Below are 21,941 nucleotides of genomic sequence, written 5' to 3'. Positions count from 1 at the left end.
AGGTCAAACAAATGAATTCTTCACTACTCTTCAGACCAAACGGTCATATCCAAGGGTTTTGCCGTTCAGGACTCCAGTTGGGATAACCGCTGGGCGAAGCACCGTCTGGCAGGATAGAAGGGGAAGCTGCGAGTACCAGGAACTCTTCGTGCAGGAATACCTGATTCGTCCGTCCGACCCGACGATGGCCTCAAACTCCCCCCGTGTACGGAACGGGGTGGGTCACTCACCCAAAGGAGTCCCTGTTCCGACGCCAACCGAAGGTAATTGCCCAAATAGGGTCACCCGCGTCATTCACGACCACCTCTCAGCCTTCCATACTAAATGAATAGTCGGTCAGACAGTAGAGGATACAAACCAATACTTGTTATTTAGATACACTCAGAGTGGAGCCCAGTCGCTTAGGAGTGCTGCAGAGGGACTGACATCAGCAAGCATAACAATACATTGTGTACATTTCAAAACCAATAAAAGCAGGCCCACCATGGAATTTTCCCAAGAAGATGCAGCTGGACAGTAAATTACAAAGAAGTAAGCTTTGATTCTGAGGCTGGGCACACGTTATCTGCTACTCAAGGTCATTCTGCCTCTACTCACCGCTAGACAAGTGGGAGAAGGCCTACATCTCACAAGAAAGGTATGCGTTAATAAGAACAGTGTTTTCATTAGTGTAGTAGAACTCAGCTCCAAAGAAACATAACCTAGAGAAGGCCATTTCTCGGAAATGACAAAGGATTAGTTTAGAACATGATTTAAAATGGCGGCCATACATAAAATGGTGCCCCAAATGCTAACTTTACATAACCAATACTAAAGCATATTTTGTATTCTAACATGTACAGGCAGCCAATTGAAGGCAATTGTGAAGTTTTTGATGTTGAACCTTCTGGAGTGTGTTGGGGCAAAGAACCTGCCATCGCTAAAGATGAATGGGAGAAGGCTAGGGCAGAATATGTATTACTCCCTGTGGTTGCCGACTTTTTGGTTAAGCGCTGGCCTGATTGTAAGAAGTTGGATTCTGATTTGAAGCCATTCTGGTCTGTGAGAGATGAGCTCATGTTGCTTCAGAATGAGCTCATGCGTGGAGAGAGGATGGTTCGTCCCAGTGGTTTGAGGTCTGTTAGACCTGGTATCATTGGCATGGGTCTCCATTCCTCTTTTCTCTTCCTATCTTTTATTTATTTATTTATTTTATTTTTGGAGTTTTCTATAGCGCTAGCTAGACCCTGAGGTATCAGAGCGCTTTACAACCTTTGTTCATAACAGTTTATAACATCAAGAGTGTCCAGGCAAATAGCGAGTCCAAGGAGGTTCATTAATCCGTACACGTCTGGTAGTAATCGATGCAGAGTTGAGAGTTTGATGTTCAGGTATGGGGGAGTATTGTTCAGAATAGGAGGGAAGTGATGTCAGGAGTGACTTTAACGTAGTTGCTGGGTCTTCTGTCTTGTGGTCGGGAATTAAAGCAGATCTATTGTTACTTTGTGAGGACTTGATTGAGGAAGAGCGCTTTGAGCTGGCTCTTGAAGGCTTTGTAGGAAGAGTTCGTTCTTATATGTATGGGGATGGCATTCCAGATTTTGGGTGCATTTCCGGTGAAGGACCTAGATAGGGTCTTTTGTTTGCAGGTTTTCGGAGGGATGAGTAGCAGAGATTTAGTGCTTCTGAGGTATCTTGTCTGTCCAGCTTCTTTGAGTTTGGCAGCTAGATAGGTGGGTTTGCCAGTGTGCAGAGCTTTGTGTGTGAGGCAGGCGGTTCTGAAATTGGCTCGCAATTCTACTGGGATCCACTTAAGTTCTGTTAGCGCGGGAGTGATGTCTTCGTATTTCTTCACTCCTGACACCATTCTGGCTGCTGCATTTAGTGTTGTTCTGAGCGGAGCCAGGTGAAGTTTCGCCGTGCCTGTGGGGTTGGCGATCCCGTAGTCTAATCTGGATAAGACAAGGGACTGTGTGGCTTGTTTAAGGTCTGTTGGTGGGATGAAGGGTTTGATTTTGCTTAGTAGCTTTAGGTTGAAGAAGGCACCTCTTGCAGTGTTCTTGATGTGTTTGATCATATCCAAGTTGGGGTCCAGAGTGATACCCAATGACTTCACTGAGGCTGCTGGGATGAGAGTGCAGTCGAGAGCATCAATAGACTTTATCCATTCCGTGATTTGCGGGGTCTTTTCCTTGCTGGCTAAGAGAAGAATTTCCGTTTTGTTTTGATTTAGTTTCAGATGGTTAAGGGACAGTCACCTTTGTACTTCTCTTAGGGTGATGTTTAGTCTTTGCATGTCTGCTAGGGAGGAGGTTTCTAGGTAGATCTGGGTGTCGTCGGCATTAGAGGTGGAAGGGAATGTTGGCTTTTTTGAGGATGATGGTGAGTGGCTCCATGTAGATGTTGAACAATGCGGGTGATAGAACTGAGCCTTGGGGGACACCTCTGATTATAGGGTGTAGGTCGGACGGGGAGTTTCCTATCTTTATTCTTTGTGAGCGGTTTTGTAGGAAGGAGGTGAACCACTGTGAAACCACCCCTTTTGCTCCTACCCTGTCTTGGAGAGTGTTGATGAGTAGTTTGTGGTCAACCGTGTCAAAGGCCGCCGAGAGGTCAAGGAGTATGAGTAGACAGCAGCGGTTCTTGTCCAGTGATTTATGCATATCATCTATGACATTTAAGATGGAAGTCTCTGTGCTACAACCTTCTCTGAAACCTGACTGGTGTGGGTCGAGAAGGTTGTTGATGTCCATGTGATGGGTGAGTTGACGGAGAACACCTTTTTCTAGTACTTTTGCTAGGAAAGGAAGATTGGAGACAGGCCTGTAGTTGTTAAGATTGTTCGGTACAGCACCCGCCTTTTTTATTAATGGTGTTACTTGGCCTATTTTGAGGCAGTCCGGTATTATTACTGTTTCCAGGGAACTGTTAATAATCCCAGTCCAGATGGGGGCTAAGGAGTATTTGAGTTGTTTTGCCAGTTGGGTGGGGAGAGGGTCTTCAAGGTGCGATGAGGGTTTGGATCCGGTGGTTAGTTCAATAATTTCTGTTTCAGTAGTGGGAGTGAAGGTTAGCCAGTTTTTGGTTGGCTGGCTAGGTGGGTTTGCCTCATCTTTGGTGAGTAGCAGGCCTGCCTTTGATGGAGGCGAATGGTCCGTCAGTGAGAGCTCAATCTTTAGAATTTTTTCGCTGAAGAAATTAGCAAATTTGTTGCATATGTCTTTGGAGGCCGGAATTGCAGCAGGTGTTGGTTTGGATGCTTGTTGTCTGAAAATGTTGAATAGTTCTTTGTGGCGGTTTTTCGCATTTTTCAGTGAGTCGCAAAAGAAGGAGGATTTTTTGTGAGCGATGTGCTTATTATACATCCTACGTTTCTTTTTGAGTAGTTTGAGGTGAGTTGTCGAGGGGTTGTTGTGCCATAGTCTTTCAGTTGCTCTTAGTTGTCTTCTTTCCACGTTTAGTTCAGTGTTAAACCACGATCTCGATGGTAGGGTCTTGCTATTTTTTTGTTTCAAGGGTGCTATTTTCTCCAACATGTCAGTCAGGGCCTCATTGTATTGAGAGGTGAGTTCTACTGTGGATCTTTCGCCTTCATTGGGGGGAAGAGGGTGCTCAGTCTTTCTTCTAGTTCTTCCAAGGGAATCTGTCTCAGGTTTCTTGTCCAGTTGAAATGATCATTTACGCTAGGGATTCGATGTGTTTTTTGATTGATGTGGAAGAGGATGAGAGGATGGTCTGACCAGTCGACAGGGAGGGTGCGAACGATGATGATTGCATCTTCATGGGCTATGATGGCATCTAGGATTGAGCCTTTGTCGTGGGTTTGTTCAGTGCAGTGTTGGATCAAGTTGTTGTTGTAAAGGAGATCGTTTAAGGTTTGTATTTGAGGGTTGTTGGTCTTATTCCAGTGAAGGTTTAAGTCTCCTAGTATTAGGTTGTTCTCGTTTGAGAGTGAGCAGTGCGAGATCAGGTCAGCCAGCTGTTCACCGAATATGGTATTGTTTCCTGGTGGTCGGTAGATGAGGTGACAGTGAAGCATTTTGTTGTCAGACATTTTGATGTTGGCTGAAAGGTAATCCAGTTTATGATATTTGAAGGAGTTGGTTACTGCTATAAATATGTTCTTTTTATGTATGATTGCTGTCCCTCCACCTCTTTGGTTGTTCCTGTCCTTGTTGAGAAAAGAGAATCCCGGGGGTACGAGCATATCGAAGATGGGTGGGGAGGTTTCATTCAGCCAAGTTTCAGTGATGAACAGGATGTCTAGGTCATGTGTTAGGATGGTTTCTTCCAGTCCTGTTGCGTGTTTGTTCGAAGATCTGCAGTTAATGAGCATGCAGTTGACCACCTTCTTGTTCTTTAGTTCTACAATTGGGGGGGCCCTAGGAATGTTTGTGAGGTGCGCTGGAGGTTTCGTTATTTTTGTGGTTGTGATTTTTCTCCCAAAACCGGTGATTACTGGGATCATAGAACTTGGGGTGGTGGTTGGCGTGCTTTATAGGATTCGGCAAGATCCCTTGCCTCTTGCTTAGACATTGCAGCGATCGTTCTCTTGGGTCTATGTGGATGGTTACTGTGGGGGGTTGTCTTCCAACTCAGTCATGTATTTTTGTGGTGATATCTGTGTTTGTTGAGGGAGCCAGGGAGTGATAGGGGTAGGCCCTGAGTAGAGGGGATGTTTTGTTTGTATAAGATTCTGTTCATATTTTGGGTAGCTATTCCTAGTTGGAGTTCTAGTCAAGCCAATCTTTGGGTTCTGCTCAAGGAGGGAGGGGTGGGGAGGTTAGGACTCTGTGTGCCCCGTGTACGACCATTGGTGGTTGGAGAGTGATTTGTAGTGATTGGTGGTGGAAGCAAATCTGTGAGGGTGTTCTTCTCTACGTCTGTGGTTTTATTGTGGTTTATGGGGGTAGTCACAGTTATCGGTGGGATCGCTGGGTTTGAATCCTGACTGGATTTAGATGCTCTGGGTGCCGTGCCACTGCTAATCAGTGCCACAGTGCGAATGCTCCCTGTGTAAAGATGACTGTATGAATTAGGATAACCATAATGCCTAGATCTGTGAAGCATGTTCTAATAGTGAGTTAACCTCCATTTCACTGTCGCTACTGTGAAACGATCCATTCTCATAGGCCAGAATTGGCCGGTTGAGGATTACCTTCTATCATCCTTTCTGACCCCAGGAACCTGAAAGGAACTTTGAGTTTGATATGTTTATGCTCAGGACATTGAGAGACACCTTTTAGTATAATATATATCCCATGTTTGGAAATGCCTCTTCTGAAAACGTGGTAGTTTCTTGCCTAAGCTTTATTGTAGGCTTTGCGAGTATGTGTATTGGCCGTCTGGTTTTGGAGCAGCAGGGCCAGCTGGGTCAGGCCTGGCTAGAAAGAGAGATCGGTATTCAGAGCAAGGGGAGGGGTGACTCTTTGATCCAAGCAGGACCGTGCCTGGCAAGGAGAATAATGGCTCCACCCCGAACTGGGCATCTGATAGCAGACTCCCTCATTCTGAAAGGGCAGGATGTTGCCTCGTAAACCAAGTGCTCCCCCACCCCACCAAACTGGTTCTGACTGGAGTCAGGGATTTGTGACTTTAGAGAACAAAGACTTTTTAGGTATAAAACTCTGCACTGGAACTTTGTCCAAGTGTGTTCCTTCTGGATGTCAAGACGAAACTCTGTCTGAGTGAACAGAGGAAAGGACTTTGAAACTTTCACTAAGCTTGCTGAAGAAACTACCTGAGGGCCTGAATCGAGAGCGCCTCCTGCTAAAGTCTCAGGGACATTAGACTTCACCCCGTCAGTCATTGGAATTCCTGTGCGAGGAATTCTGCTTTCAGGTGAGGCCTCCATTGAGTAATCCGGAGCCTCTAGTTCTACTGTGAGGAACGCGGAATGGGAACATTCGCGCTGAATCTATGTGGGCCGCTGCAGCTAATAGAGAGTTGCCGCCGCTGAGAGCCTACCTGAATTTGAACCTTTGAAACTTTCGCTGAATCTCTGTGGGCCAACTTTGCATCACCCTTCGTCCTGTGGGCCGCCGCAGATAAGAGAGAGCTGTTGCTGCTGACTGCCCGCACTTTGCCAACTTTGTATCATTGTGATTTGCCCTGTGGACCGCCACAACTAAGAGAAAGCTGCTGCTGCTGAGTGCCCGCACCTTTGTAAACCTTGTATCATCGTGATTCGTCCTGTGGGCCGCCGCAGCTAAGAGAGAGCTGCTGTTGCAGAGTGCCCACACCTTTGCCAACTTTGCATCATCGTGATTCATCCTGTGGGCCGCCGCAGCTAAGAGAGAGCTGCTGCCGCTGAGTGCCCGCACTTTTGCCAACTTTGCATCATTGTGATTTGTCCGGTGGGCTGTCGCAGCTAAGGGAGAGCTGCTGCCGCTGAATGCCTGCATCTTGTTCACCATTGTCGAGGATTGTCGCTATCGGCTCATGGGCCACCACAGCTAAGAGAGAGCTGCTGCCACTGTGATCCCACCACAGGACTGCAAGATGAGTCATCGCCACCACCAGCCCAGGCCACCTGTCCCCGAGTGCCCGAATCATTGTGGGTGCACGCTGCAGACCTCTGCAGCCAAGACTTGTGGTTGCTGGGAGTCCACCTGTCACCGTCTCCGCCTCTTCAAGAAGCTGTGTACTGTGTCCCCTTCCAACGGCAGGTACCTGGTGCGCAACGGGTCGCCTAGGCCCCGGCCTTGAACTCCGTCATTGTCACGTTCTGGTGAATACTTTATTGCCTTTATTAGTCCCTACTAGTTTACGTGCATTGTAGCTGATTGAAAGATATTATTTTCCTATACCTAACTGAGTTGTGTCTTTTTGTGGTGTTGTTACTGCCTTGTTGTACATGGTCATAAATGCTTCACACACTGCCTCTTGATAGTCCTAACTGCTCGTACTACGTTTCCACAGGGTTGAGCAGGGGTTGTCAAAAGGGGTAGCCTACTTGCCCTGACTTAGGAAGAAGGGTCCCTATTTGGACAAGGTCCAAAATAATAAACCTTGGTTACGAGGGGCATTTAAGAAGAAGCCTCACCAAAGCTCGTGTCCGTGAGAGATATTGGTGGCCCGGCATGGATCTCCTGGTGAAGGATGTGGTCAAAGAGTGTTATCAATGTGCCTCTAATGATAAGTCTTGTGTCACCAATTCTGCTCCTCTGTCCAAAGTGGAGATTCCACGTGAGCCTTTGACTAAGTTCGGTCTAGACCTGATGGGTTCATTTGAACTATTGGGGCCCTCGGGAAGCTTTGTAATTTTGCTGGTGGATTACACTTCTAAGTGGGTTTCCACAAGGTGTGTGAGCAGCATCAGCACTAGAGTGGTTTTGGAGTTTCTTAAAGATGTGTTCATGAATGAGGGTGTACCCAGGTTTCTAGTCACTCACAATGGGATGCAATTCACCTCACAAGAGATGAAAGAATTTTTGAAGGATTTTAAAATCACCCATCAAAAACTGCTCTTTATGCACCGCAGGCCAATAGCCTTGCAGAACGCATGAATAGAGAGGTTAAAGTTGTATTCAGAGAGCCCTGGAGACAAGGGTTCCACTTAAGGAAGTTCTGAGAGAAACATGGTGGGTTCATTGCACTACTCTCAATTGTGTCATGCAAAGTTCTCCTTTTGAACTATTATATTAAGGGGTAGACTGGCCTTGAATTGAATCCTTGGTGGTTGCCATTAAAAAAAGGTGTTAGTTTGGAAAAAGAAGAAATAGATGCCAGGATTGAATCTTAACAACAGAAATGCAAGGATAGATATGATTTTAAGAAATCAGTGAAAGACAGGAAATGGAGTGTTGAAGAATGGGTTTTGATAAAGAAACCAAGGTGGCAAAGGAAGGGTGCCACTGAATTTACGGGTCTTTTTGTCATAACAGGAGGCATGTGGTGATGGTTCACACTGAAGTATGTTAAGTATGTCACGTCTTGCAAAGTATTGTGGTGACAGGTTGCTGCACCCCTCATGTTCTGGGACTTGTTTGCCTGGAGCCAACTTGTCAAGAGCAAATTTGCCCATTGATGCGAGAGGTTTTTCTTCCAGGTCTCGCCGTTCTCCAGAACATTGCACAGATTACGTGATGTACTAATGTGAAGATATTGTTGTTCCTCTTCTCAGTCTTTATTATTGCTTCAATTTTTGTACTTTTGTTCTTTCATCTTCCCCTGTCTCTCCTCCTTGATTATTTTCCTTGCAACATGATTTTCCTTTTACTTTTCATGTTCACTTTTTCTTCCAGGTTTTCTTTGTATTTTGAGTAAGGGGGATGTGTTGTAATGACTTGTTTGTTCCTTTATGGTTAAGTAGTGTAGCTCGTGCTAGGACTGTTCCAGGTCTCCATGGTGATGCTTCCGATTGTCAGTTGGAGACTGGGGGCTGCCTTGCTAGCAGCTAAAGTTGGTCGTGTGACATATTTGAGGAAAATGATATTTTGCCTGACCACAAATGTCCACTACATATACCCTATGTTACATGTATGTGCATGTCATCCATGCATTTCCTTGTAGTGGCCTGAATCACTAGGCCTCTGCATTCATGTCCTGCATTAGAAATGCCAGTCATCAAAGTCTCCCAAACGTTAAGGTAGCATAAAGCCCATGTATTTGCATTTCATGACTCCTGACACACTGAAAGCCGCAAGAAGCCCAGCAAGAGGCCTGCCAAGACAGTATTATGAATAACAGTTATCTGTTGCTTTACAGAATCACATTACAGTCTGGTGAAGGAGGTACACAGAACCCATCTGCATAGATAGGGCCCAGCCATTCTGTCTCTGTTTAAGTGGATTACAGTGCTTGCATCCATAGAAGAGCTCACAGCCCTCATGCAATGAACGAATAATCAGATAATACATCCCCTGACTCTAGATATCAGTTGTACTAGATGTGCTGGTCGCCTTGGCACAAGAGATCTCTCTACTAGGTTGAAAGTCAGCTTCCTCCCAGTTACACGTCAATTGCACGTCATGCTCAAAGTTGCACAATTAGGGCATAGTTCCAGCTAGCTATCCAAGCTCCTCCTCTAAGTACCCACCCACCTATGACACCTACCTATCACCTACCTATGACTCATCAAAGTACACACCCTCATGTACACCCACATGTTCTTATCTCATTTTCTTTCTTGCTCTGCTTAGCCTATGTACAAGAAATGTATATATACCATGTTCAGTAAATAATTGTTAGATGACCCTCCTGAGCCTCTGTGGTGATGGAACTGATTCTCCCTTTGACTCGAGTTATTGGAATAAAGCCCATTTAACTTGGACACCACGGATCCTGTCTCTCATTTGATGCATGATACTTTGTTAATGCCTAGAAATTCTGCCAGGGTAATCTTTTATTTACCACATAATTTGGCGCCCGAATAGGTACATACCCCTTTCCCCACTCGCTGGAGTTGTCGGTCTAGTCTTTGCCCCCTTCTACAGCCGTGACGGACTTCAAAGCGCTTCAGCAGGACTTCCTGCCACTCCCTCAGGCCCACGGAGGAGACGGACTGCGACCAGGCATCCATGTGAGGCGGTGAGGAACGCGGATCGTCTCAACCAGAGCCCGTGAGAGAGCAAGGTCCGAGGTCTCCAGAGGTCCACCTGTTCCAAGGCGCAAGCGCAGTCAAGTCAAGTTTCCGAGGCCTTCAAGTTTCAAGTTCTGCTTTCCCGGTGAGTACCACTATGGGGAATGCATCAAGTTTCAAGACGGGCCCACTGTAAAAGGTGGGAACGGTCAAGACGGGTCCACGGTTAAACGTGGGCCCGGTCAAGACGTGTCTCAATTTTTGGGACCGGTATGGTTGTACTGTATTTTCAGTGCACAAAACTGTTTTTCAAGTACATGTTTAACTCTCTGTAATGGTATCTGTTTTAGTGTTTCAATGTTATGATGTTCTAGTGTGAATGATTGTTACTTGTTTCAGTCTATTCTTGTGTATTGTGTTTTCATTGTATTGATTTCAAACATGCCACTGTTTTCAAAATTACGTCAGATAGGGATCAGGAAAGGTATACTAGAAGAGTCAGTTAACATCCCGCCAAGAGATACACCTGGTCATGATATGTATAAAAGAAGTCAAGACCCTCTCAGAAAGACGCTATTGAGTTATGGCGCAAAGAGTCACATAGGAGAACAGAGAAAGAATTCAACAAAGTAGAGAGAAATAAACTAGCAGAGGAAAAAGCCAAAGAAAAAGAATCACGTCCTCTCAGAAGAACTAGCTAGAGTTAGAGCTATAAGTTTACTGTGGAGTTCCTTGTAAATAGCGCCTTGTAAATATGCCTTGTGAATAGCGTGTCATTTTTGTGACATGTTGAGTTTCTTGTAAATATGGCTTGTGAATAGCGCCATGTGGTTATGTTTTGTGCAGAGCTTGTTATCATTACGTTAGTCAGGAGAGAGCTGGATCTCTTTCAAGTGCTTAGAGAAAACGTTTTGAAGATGTGCGTACGTGTTATGTGATAACGTGGAGAGATGAGTTCATGACTTTCCCATGTACTGCAGTCATTGTGGAATGATTGTGCTTCAGCTGCCAAAGAGTTAATATCTTGTACTGAGTAGGCAGTATTTGTTTTAACATGCTGTTTAACAAGGTGTTGAGGGATTTTGGTGTTTTTTGGTGTTTGCGGGGGGCGTGTTTTTGAGCGGAAATTCGTACCCGTTCCAGTGGAGGGATTTGGTTGCTTTTTGGTGAGGATTTAGGGAATAGCTTGGACTACTGTGATGCCAAATTTGAAAAGGATCTGAGCTGTGGAAGTGGTGGAAAAAGCATGTTTTGAGTGGAGGTGCGCTTTGCCATGTTATCCAATGGGCGTAGTCAGTTTACAGATTGAATGGTAAAATCTTGCATGGAGAGTAAAGAAGTGTATTTGTAAAGGGTTTGCCTTAGAACAATTGATTTAATGTGTTTGACTCAGAGGTCGGTAGTTGTAAATAAACCAGTCTTATAGAGATAAGGGTTTTTACACGGAGAGTGCTTTAATGTTTTTCACGGATGAGAAGAAATTATAGAATAGACCCATTAGGGAATGTGCTTTTAATTAGTGTACTGCAACAGTGTGTTTTTATTTAAATAGGAATGTTTCTACAGAATATTTTTCCCAATGCAAGCTGCCCTTTAGAATAGCGTGTGACAGTTATCCCACTTACTTAGGAAAGTGGCTATTTGTAAATTAATGAACGTGGCCCTTTTTGATAGCTATAATACACTACCATCTTAATGCATTGCTAAGTGTCCCCTACATTAGTTTAATTTGCATTCATTTAGTTTCAAGGCTCACCTATGTACTTTGACAGGCTGCTGATAGAAAGGTTATTTCTTGCACGATAAAAGCAGTGTTCATTAAACAAGACTTGGAAAATAGGATTTATTATGTCTGATTCAGAGGTCAGTTAGGCTGCAATGCTTACACAGATGGTTACAGATAAACATTTAGTGGAGACACTTCAATTGATGTATGCAGAGAACAGTCCCAACCCAACAGTCCATGATAATTCGTTTTTTTCTCTCAACTGCAAAATGCGTAGCCTTGTGTGCAGAAGCACATTGTCCCATATTTGTGTGTTAATTTGCCTGCTAAACAACTGCCCATGTTTCAAATGTCTTGCCTTCTAGCTGAATTAGTTAGACTAAAGTGTTTATTAGAAAGTGGAGTTTTTAAGTAGCAGTACAGAATTATTTTAAAATGCTAGCATGTCACTAAGTTACAGAAAAATACATGTCTTTATTAATTTACTTTTTAACACGTTTTAAATTTGCTTCAGTAAGTTAGAGAATAATGGTTCTGGCCTGGGAAGAGATATGTTATGACGTACAAGGAATGTGTTTTTCGACCTTGAGACAGTCCGTCCGAGACCGAGATGGCCTGGCTCCCAGTAAAAGATATCTTGTAAAGGGGGGCTTTTCCCTCTTGGAGCGAGCAGTGCCTGTCTTGTTGATATTGGCCATACTCCAATTCTTTCCGCGATCCCTTTGTTTATGTAAAGGGAGGGCTACTGCTCCGACTTACACTAGCTTCCTTCGCATGTAGAGGGTGGAGGCTTGCAGCTCACTCTTTCAGAAACTTGGCAGACGCTTGACTCTTTCAATGAGCTCAGCGTTGGCAGCGACCCAATTTTAGAGAAGCAGAGACGAGTAAGAGGCTTGTCTCCTCTTAGTGATGTTTGACACTGAGCCAGTTCCTGGCTCTGAGGGGAGGGGTAGGTGAGCAAGGAGTGAGTTCGTAGCGAAGTTTCCTCCCCAGCCCCTCTGACTTGTGTACAAATAGTTGCTCTTCCTTACAGATAAGTCACGCTTGCAAATGTATAGTTTAAAATAGTGTAAACAGAATAATTGGCAGGAGTCTTGCTCTTGCAATGGGTTCAGCATTTGGCAGTCATTCAATGTTAGATCACAGTGAAGCCCGGCTTGGATTTGATTCAAAACTCCGAGCGCGAACATAATTCTAGAGGGAGGGGCTGCTTCTCAAAGGAGTGAGGAGTGGCGAGGCTCTAGGCCTTCTGTCTATGACAAGAATAATTTGGATTTATCCAAATACATTTAGAGAACATATTGTAGGTAGTATGGTCATACTGTTCCCAAGATTTAGAGTAGGATTTTTTTATACTGCAGAGCTTTTGGAAAAAGGTTTCCCCAAAATAGAAATTGTGCTTTTGAATTGAGAATTCATTTTTATTTATTTATTTATTTTTATATAAATCATTTTTGCTAGATTGTTGACAGTGAGCCCTAGCATCTACAGTCAGACACTAAAGGAAAGGCTAGACAGTATTCACATGCCTGCCAACACAGGACTGATACAGTACGTAGACGACATCCTGATTACAGCACGTTCAGAAAAAGAATGCGAAAATGCATCACTGACAGTTCTACATTTTCTGGCTGACTAGGGGCACAAGGCCCCAATGCAATTCTGTGAAAAGCAAGTGGTGTGCAAGGACACTTGCTTTCCAAGGAGGGTGGACAGCTAACACAAGATCACATACAGGTCATTACTAACCTTTCACAGCCCAAGACACAAAAGGAAGTACGTGCCTTTATTGGCCTCACCTCTTACTGTAGGCAATGGATTCCCCAGTATGCATATCTAGCCAACCACTCATACAGTTAACTACACAGGAGGCAGCCATTTTGACTGTACTCCCTAGGACACAAGAACACACCTTGGCATTTGAGGAATTAAAAAGAGCATTATATCACGCGCCATATTTTTATTTATTTTTACATTTGACTGTAGCGAGACTGACAGGATATGAACTGACATTATTTCAACCACACATAGAGATCAGACGTTGTATTATTCTGAATCCTGCAACACATTTGCCCTCAAGTACAGTAAATGCACCACCAAATGACTGTGTGGAAGTTAAGAGGTTTTTTTTGACCTCCCATGGGACCAAGATCCAGCACGGCCAACTTATTCAGGCCCTGTTAGAAGCCATACATTTACCTACAGCCATTTCTATCCTGAAGTGCAAAGCTCACACCAAAGTTACAGACATCATTTCCCAGGGTAATGACCTGGCAGACCGAACAGCTAAACTTACAGCACAGACACCAACAGACACGACAAGGACAGAGGTACCATTACTGACAACATGTATGACAGTCAGGGATCCCACTCAAGATGTACTCGACATACAGACACATGCCACTGCAGATGAGATAAAGAAATGGACTGAACAAGGAGGGGTCCAGACTAACCAAGGTTGGATGACTAAGGGAAAAAGCACATGGTTTCTTTCAGATTCTATGGTACAAATAATAATAAACACAACACATAGTCCCGCACACTTAAGAGAAAAAGCAATGCTAGACAGCTTACAGAATATGCGAACATGTATGATCTGTTGCCAGTTCAATCCAGGTAAAGGCATTCCGGTGGATCAAGGCGGATTTCATCCTCCTGACCACCCTTTTGAGGTTCTCCAGATGGATTATATCCAAATGGATGGATGTAGAGGTTACAAATATATGTTAGTAGTTATGTGTGCACTATCTAGATGGACAGAAGCATATCCAGTTCCAGATTACACTGCTGTGACAACAGCCAGGCAATTAGTGCGCAAGTTCTTCCCCAGATATTGCCCCGTGTCATCTATTCTGATAACGGTCAGCCATTCTCCTCTGAATTAATGAAACAAGTGTCACTTCTGTTAGGTTATACATGGAAGTTCCATTGTGTACGACACCCAGAAGCAGCAGGCCTTGTAGAAAGACATAATCAGACAATTAAGACAAAAGTTGCTGAGATCTGTACAGAAAAAGGCGTGGATTGGATGGTGGCCTTGCCGGTTGCCCTCTTTTACATGCGAATGGTAGCTCATTCCAGAACAGGCCTATCTCCTTATGAAGTAGTTTTCGGTAGACCGCCAAATATGTGGGGTACGCCTATCTTAAGTAAATAGCTGATGTTGACAGTAACATGCTGACAGATTACCTGGCTTCCTTGATTTCTGCACTACTCTCTTGTTGTTCACAGGTTGCTGCTGCCTTCCCTGACAACACCCAGGTCAAGGAACACGCCATTGTCCCCGAGAATTTTGTATGCATCCGGAATTTTGATCGTTCAAGTCCCCTTGAGCCACGTTGGAAGACGCCGAAGTTGGTGGAAGGACGTAAAGGCCGAACTCACCTTCATCACTACAAAAGATACTTTGGACTATTTGGAACTTTGGAACTTTTATAAAGAACACTGACCTTTGCTAGAAAAGACTCCACAGCAGGAGTATAGGTTTAAGTAGCGATCCAGTAAGTCAGACGTAGTTTAATTGTCTAAGTCCACTCGGTGGTGAATCGGTTAGGCTAGATTTCTGACATGTATAAGATCACATATGAGAATAGCAAGAAGAGAGATAAGAAGGAAAAATACTGCAAGAGTTTACGCAGTAGATGTATAGTTACCTTGATCATTTTTTTTATTCTGTGCATTGTTATAATTGGTATCCGTTTATTGCTACATGTTTTCTTTCCCATTTCCTCACATATACATTCTTCCAGTAACAGCACCGCAGAGCACACATTCAGTGACCTGCCTCCTCATGAATTGTCATATCGACTTGCACTACGTAACAATACTTTTATTCGTATGTTACACCATTCTCACCAGACCAGCAATGCAACTGATTGCTGGGTATGTGGCCAAATGCCACCTTATCAAGAGACAAAGGGAGTCTTGCCCTTCTACCCTTTACCGTTCTCACACAATGGTTCATGTGGAGCATGGTTTGCCTTAATGACCTCAATAGATAGAAAGTACATAGCTTATCCAGGTGGCTGGATATATGGAAACCTGAATAAAGCAATGAATGAAGCATGCTTTCCAGACAAAGACGGATTCCCCCAAAGAAAGGGAACCGATTTAGAGAATGAAGAGTACGAACAGGGAAATGCATCCGTTAATTTTATAATGTTAAATGTTCAGCCCAAGCAAAACACAGGTCCACCGTTTATATCAGTCCTGCCAGCAAAAGGTGATTTATGTGTTAGTAAGAAAGGCTCAGTACTTATGGGACACAGCGAGTGTAACACTGTAGTGGAGTTTAATGATAAATGACTTTCTTCTTTCAAAACATCACGCCATACCTATTTCATTTGTGGTCAGACAGCCTATGTACATCTGCCCTTAGACTGGGGTGGGACTTGTTATATAGCATTCCTATTGCCACCTGTTTTTCTAGCCCCATCCCATTATCACAGAGATTCACGACTAGAACATGTTAGACAAAGGAGAGAGACAGATTCCGCAGGGATCGATCAGACTCAAACAACTTGGGAGCAATATACAGATTTCAACAAAGGATTCTTTTTCTTTGTTGGCCCCGTCCAAAACAGTAAACTGATACGCAGGTTAACAAGGACTCTTGAAGCAGTAGTGAATGTGACTGCATCTGCCCTGGCGAACTTAACCCAGGAACAGTCTGCTATTAGACTTGTCGTTCTTCAAAACCGCCTCGTTCTAGACGTCATCTTGGCGGATAGGGGCGGAGCTTGTAGAGTCATCCGATCTAGTTGTTGCATTTTCATCCCAGATAATGCACCATCTGTGTACGAAGCAATAACAAGGCTCCACAAGATTGCTCATGCCATACATCAAGATCCAGGCACATGGACTTGGTCCAGTTGGCTCTGGGGTATAATATCTGCTTGGGGATGGAAAGTGCTGACCTTCCTAGGAATGGCCCTACTTATGGTATTTGGTTGCTTTCTCTGTCTGCAGTGTGGCCCGGCCATTTGCGGCCTGTGTGCTACTGCCTGTATTCCACATCCACGTAAACAAAGGATAAAAGATGAACAAATGATTCTGTATGATGAACTATACGGTCTCATGAATATAGATGTATCCTAAAGGGTTATGTAGGGGACAAGGAGGGAATGAGGAAAATGATATTTTGCCTGACCACAAATGTCCACTACATATACCCTATGTTACATGTATGTGCATGTCATCCATGCATTTCCTTGTAGTGGCCTGAATCACTAGGCCTCTGCATTCATGTCCTGCATTAGAAATGCCAGTCATCAAAGTCTCCCAAACGTTAAGGTAGCATAAGGCCCATGTATTTGCATTTCATGACTCCTGACACACTGAAAGCCGCAAGAAGCCCAGCAAGAGGCCTGCCAAGACAGTATTATGAATAACAGTTATCTGTTGCTTTACAGAATCACATTACAGTCTGGTGAAGGAGGTACACAGAACCCATCTGCATAGATAGGGCCCAGCCATTCTGTCTCTGTTTAAGTGGATTACAGTGCTTGCATCCATAGAAGAGCTCACAGCCCTCATGCAATGAACGAATAATCAGATAATACATCCCCTGACTCTAGATATCAGTTGTACTAGATGTGCTGGTCGCCTTGACACAAGAGATCTCTCTACTAGGTTGAAAGTCAGCTTCCTCCCAGTTACACGTCAATTGCACGTCATGCTCAAAGTTGCACAATTAGGGCATAGTTCCAGCTAGCTATCCAAACTCCTCCTCTAAGTACCCACCCACCTATGACACCTACCTATCACCTACCTATGACTCATCAAAGTACACACCCTCATGTACACCCACATGTTCTTATCTCATTTTCTTTCTTGCTCTGCTTAGCCTATGTACAAGAAATGTATATATACTATGTTCAGTAAATAATTGTTAGATGACCCTTCCTGAGCCTCTGTGGTGATGGAACTGATTCTCCCTTTGACTCGAGTTATTGGAATAAAGCCCATTTAACTTGGACACCACGGATCCTGTCTCTCATTTGATGCATGATACTTTGTTAATGCCTAGAAATTCTGCCAGGGTAATCTTTTATTTACCACATATTGACAAACAAATGCCTACAAAATCAACAGGTTTTTACAGTCTTAACATTAGCACACATCTCATCATAACTTATTTGAAAGTAGACCACATTAGCTGCTCTTTATAATATAGGGAAAGAAGAATCAGTACTGCATTACAACACAAGGAAGGGATGTGAAATGTATTGTTTAGATGGTGGGGATGGTATGACAGGGGTTTGTTACAATCGTTGATGGAGTATATCACTGAGTGCATTCCAGAGCCCATGCCAGAGGAGGTGTTGGGCTACCTCTTCACTATGACGGGTCATCAAAGCCAAAGATCTCTCTTAGCCAAATTCTGTTCATCTTAGGTTCTCAGAGACTAAATATATCAATGCCCACTGTGGAGATGCACTATGCTGGTATTTTTCAGAAAATCAGAAATTATATTTTGCTTATAAGTTCATTTTTCATAAATTCTGGTGCATTCCTTCATTTTGAAAGGGGCCATCAATTGTAAATTTGGGAAATATGCTCTTTTTTCCTCAGTATATACAGATAGTTGTTTTACTTTCTGCAGCTCCTTGTCGTGTATCACAAGAGGGTACAGATTCACATCATTTAGAACTGGTGGGAGACGAAGTGACATTCCATCATGGAGCTATCATTCAATTTAAATGCAAACCTGAATATTCTACAATTGCGTCTCTAAATGGAACCTGCAAGAACAGTAACATAGAATATCCCACCTGCCTTCCAAAAGGTAAGTGCATCCAGCTGGTCTTGGAGTCACGCATGCATACATTTCTGAATGCTCATGTTTTCTTCAATTATGTTCTTCTTTGCATTTTCTCCAAAGGCTACCATGCCAATTCTGCTACCTCAGGCATTTTCATGAATTGCATACATGCATTATCAACCCCACCTCTTGTGGAGATGATTCCCCACATGTGAGCTTACATACCTCTCAGATAAGAAAAGTTAAAAACTGAAGTGATATAAAGTGAATTTATAGAACACATCTTTTTTTTAATACATTTTACAAGTGACAATCTTTTTGCTTCTGGACCAGAAGTACAGAGTATTCGGTGTTCTGTTGAATACTCATTTGTGGAAGTAATAGTCATGAGAGACAGGAAAAATGTCTTAAATGAATAGTGCAAGGTGTTGTCGCCTATAATACTTAGGAGACAGGTATACTACACAAAACACACCATTTCACTTTTAGCAATAATATTATTAATAATATTCATTCTTGTAGAATGCTTAACACCACTTTTTTGTTGTTTCTAAGCACTGTAAATACCAGGCATTACTACTCAATTTGATGGCACTCTATTTAACACACTAAGGTCCTCATCGCAAGTGCCCCCTTGAGGAGAATATTAGTTCTGTGTCCATGGAGTTAACAGTAGTGGAGGTCCATTTACCTCCAGTGGCGCAGAATCAGGAATTGCTGTGGGAATTCTTAATTCTGGATCTGATTCCGCAGTAATTCTTCAGTTTCACCAATATTTTTTCAGGTGAATTCAGCTGCTGAAAGTATGAGAAGTGCAAAGTAACTCCATTGATCAGTCTATTGATCAGTCTAAATGAGTCCATTAATAGGCTTACTAGCCCCACATACGAGCCTTTTGTGTTCAATTTGGGCAACACGAAAATGAGTACAGCACTTTATTCTCAGCTCACCTGTGACCCAATCACTGCTAGATATATGTCCATATGAAAATAAATCCTTTCAATCTGAGGCGAAAAACCGCACCTTCAAGACAGTCTGTAATGTTCAAGAAATTAACGTTTATTTCATTTCAGACAATTGTTATCACATCCAATAAAACCGTTTTGTTTTTTTAAACAAAATGTATTGTAGTTTCAAAGAACTCAGACAACATTAAACTGGAATTTGATCTGTGCCAGCTCACATATCTAATGTACAGTGCCTTGGTTCTCCTTTGACTGTAACGATAACTTACAAAAATATGTAAATAAGACACTTGATGTTCTGATTACAGCCTGTCCCCACGCAAACACTGGCACTCTCCAACCTGCTTCTCTCACATCCCCATTCTATATCAGCCCAGTAACCATCCTCCCCCAACTCCCCTCCCCCTCCTGCAGTCGTGCCCAAGTCTGCTCTGATTTCTGTAGGTGGCATATATGTTAGCATTCTTGTTGAAGTGTTTCCATATAGTTTTTTCTGCCATCTCACACTCCTAGGAAGTCCCATCTCGCCATTCCCCTTGAGTGTGATCTCCGTAGGGAAATCTATCTCTCACTGCTGCTACTATTTCAATGGGGTATGTGGTATCTCCTCAGGTGAAGAGGGGTTAGGGTGCTACAGTCCATCTCCCAAGCCCAGGCCACGTCTAGTGAGCCATGACCTTGTTTGGCTCTCGGAGCCTCACTGCACTCTCATAGCCCATCAACCTTATCAATTTTCTTTCCAGACCATCACCCGGGGCACCCTCAGCGCCTTGCAGTTTCTTGGGATTACGTGCTTTTCAATGATGAAAGCGAAAGCTGGGAACTTGCTTGCAGCTTTAGTTTTGGAAGTGTGTGAGAACCAGCTCATAAGATGGTGTCCAGGAGTACATGGGACCTCCCACTCGGTGATCTCTGCCAGTACTCCAGTAATGGTCTCCCAATAATCTGCTAACCTTGGGCACTCCCAGAAGATGTGAAGAAACCCGGCTCCTATCTCCCTGCATCTGAGGTAGCTGGCTCCCTCCAACACAAAGTGGCTATTTATTCTTCTAGGGGTGAGGTATGTTCTGTGCAGTATGTAATGGTTGATAAGTTTAAATGTAAATGTAAATGTTTGTATTTTATATAGCGCACTTCTACCCGGAGGCCTCATAGCGCTGTATTCATACCGCTGCGGAACCCATCCTGGCTTTCCTATGAAATGTCCACCCTGGGCACCCCCAAGGTGAAGCCAGGCATCCACAGCACTGCTGGGGCCGTTGTGGAGATTAAGCAAGCTATTGCCCAGAGTCACAGAGTGGGACCCATGATTAGACTAGGCACCGAGGCGAGAATTATCAGGTCCGGGGAAATTGAGCCCAAGACCCGCCGAGGCGGGAATCGAACCCTGGTCCCGGGCCAGACCTCTGCATCAGGGTCTGCCGCTCTAACCATTGAGCCACACTTCTCCACAGGGGGCATTCCCAGACACCTGGGTATTCACTCTAGTACGATCTCCCAGTCGACTCCAAGATGAGAGTCCCCAAGTCCAACTCCAATTCAATGTATTTTATTTTGATATGGAATTCCAACGGAGGTCCACAAAAGTGCACATATAGATTAAAAAAGAATACTTTATGTACAATACAAAAAATCTGCCATATTCAACCGACAGATATTATAATGTGCAAAAATAGCATTAAAAATGATCTAATAAATAACCAGAAATGTTTTACAAAATTGATGTATCTTAAAACAAACCATTTCATTTGGAGGGGACAGAACAAGTGAACGGGCCTCCTGGGCAGAACGAATATTGTATTTGATATAAACAGGTCTTAAAAACATATGCATGGCCTTTTGTAGCTTCGAACAAACAAATAACACATGAATAAAATCTTACAATTGCGATTGGCACATTTCACAGATTCTCTCCTCACTAGGAATTTTGTCCCAAATACTGGTAACATCTCCTAAGGGCAATAAATTAATTCTTAATAAAAGAATTAGGGCTAGATGTAGGTAATTCATATTTACCGACTCTTAAATACCGAATTTTACCGATTCGGTATTTAAGAGTCGGTAAATATGAAGGGGGGAGATGTAGGTATTACAGATTCTGTAAATACCGAATCGTTAAGATTCAGTATTTACCGAATCTGTAAATACCGAATCGGTATTGCCCATTGATTCCTATGGGCCTTGAAGCCCATAGGAATCAATGGGCAATACCGATTCTGTAATTACAGAATCGGTAAATACCGATTTTAGCAAGGGTGCAGGGGGTGTCACTTTGACACCCTCTAGCACCCCAAAGACGGGCATGTGTGCCATGTGGCACACAGACATGCCCTAAGGGCATGTCTGTCTGTCACATGGCTAGGTGTGCATGCACACATGTGCATGCACACCTGGAATCGGTATTTTACCACCCAATTGGATTGGGTGGTAAAATACAGATTCTGTAAGGCCTTAGGGACTCTGAAGAGTCCCACCTACATCTGGCCGTTACCGAATCGGTAAAAATACCGTAAAGGTAAAGATGCCAAATACCGGTCGGAAACGGCCGAATTCGGCCGTTTCCGACCGGTATTTGCCACCTACATCGGGCCCTTAGTCTTCTGATTCCATGAGGAAGGTTCCATGTTAACTAGGGCTGTGGTCTATTCCCCAAAGCACTCCCACAAACCACCTCATTACGAGACTTTGACTGGCTCAAGACGATGTGTCTATCCAAGCTGATAGAGGGTGCAAACTTCTTTATTACTAGCTTTAGTGCAGTTTTTGACAATGGGGAATCGAAATTCAAAGTCAGCTCAATTGAGTCATTTGCTTGAGTGAAGGGCCTAAAAAATGGTTGAATGTTCTCTCAATTTATCGATGATTTCTAATCTCAAAGCAACCCTGAGAGTGCTCTCCTCCCCAACACAAAGAATTACCAGGATAAAACATGTGAGGAAACTGAACCAACTTCCAGGTGTAAGACATGTACACGAGGCTGAGAAT

At 43.7% G+C, this 21,941-nt stretch overlaps 1 protein-coding gene across 3 annotated transcripts in view; it reads left to right on the top strand.

Annotated features, from left to right (window-relative positions):
* LOC144755181 (coagulation factor XIII B chain-like) overlaps positions 1–21,941 on the top strand; it is a 1,011,791-nt gene that overhangs the window by 855,763 nt on the left and 134,087 nt on the right. For all 3 annotated transcript variants that reach the window (XM_078643848.1, XM_078643839.1, XM_078643857.1), the window contains exon 17: positions 17,833–18,015. In XM_078643848.1, the coding sequence (XP_078499974.1) occupies positions 17,833–18,015 (183 nt within the window). The remainder of the gene's footprint in view (positions 1–17,832; positions 18,016–21,941) is intronic.

Source organism: Lissotriton helveticus, chromosome 1_1, assembly GCF_964261635.1.
Source record: "Lissotriton helveticus chromosome 1_1, aLisHel1.1, whole genome shotgun sequence".
Lineage (NCBI taxonomy): Eukaryota > Metazoa > Chordata > Amphibia > Caudata > Salamandridae > Lissotriton > Lissotriton helveticus.
This window is presented reverse-complemented; position numbering and strand designations above follow the sequence as displayed.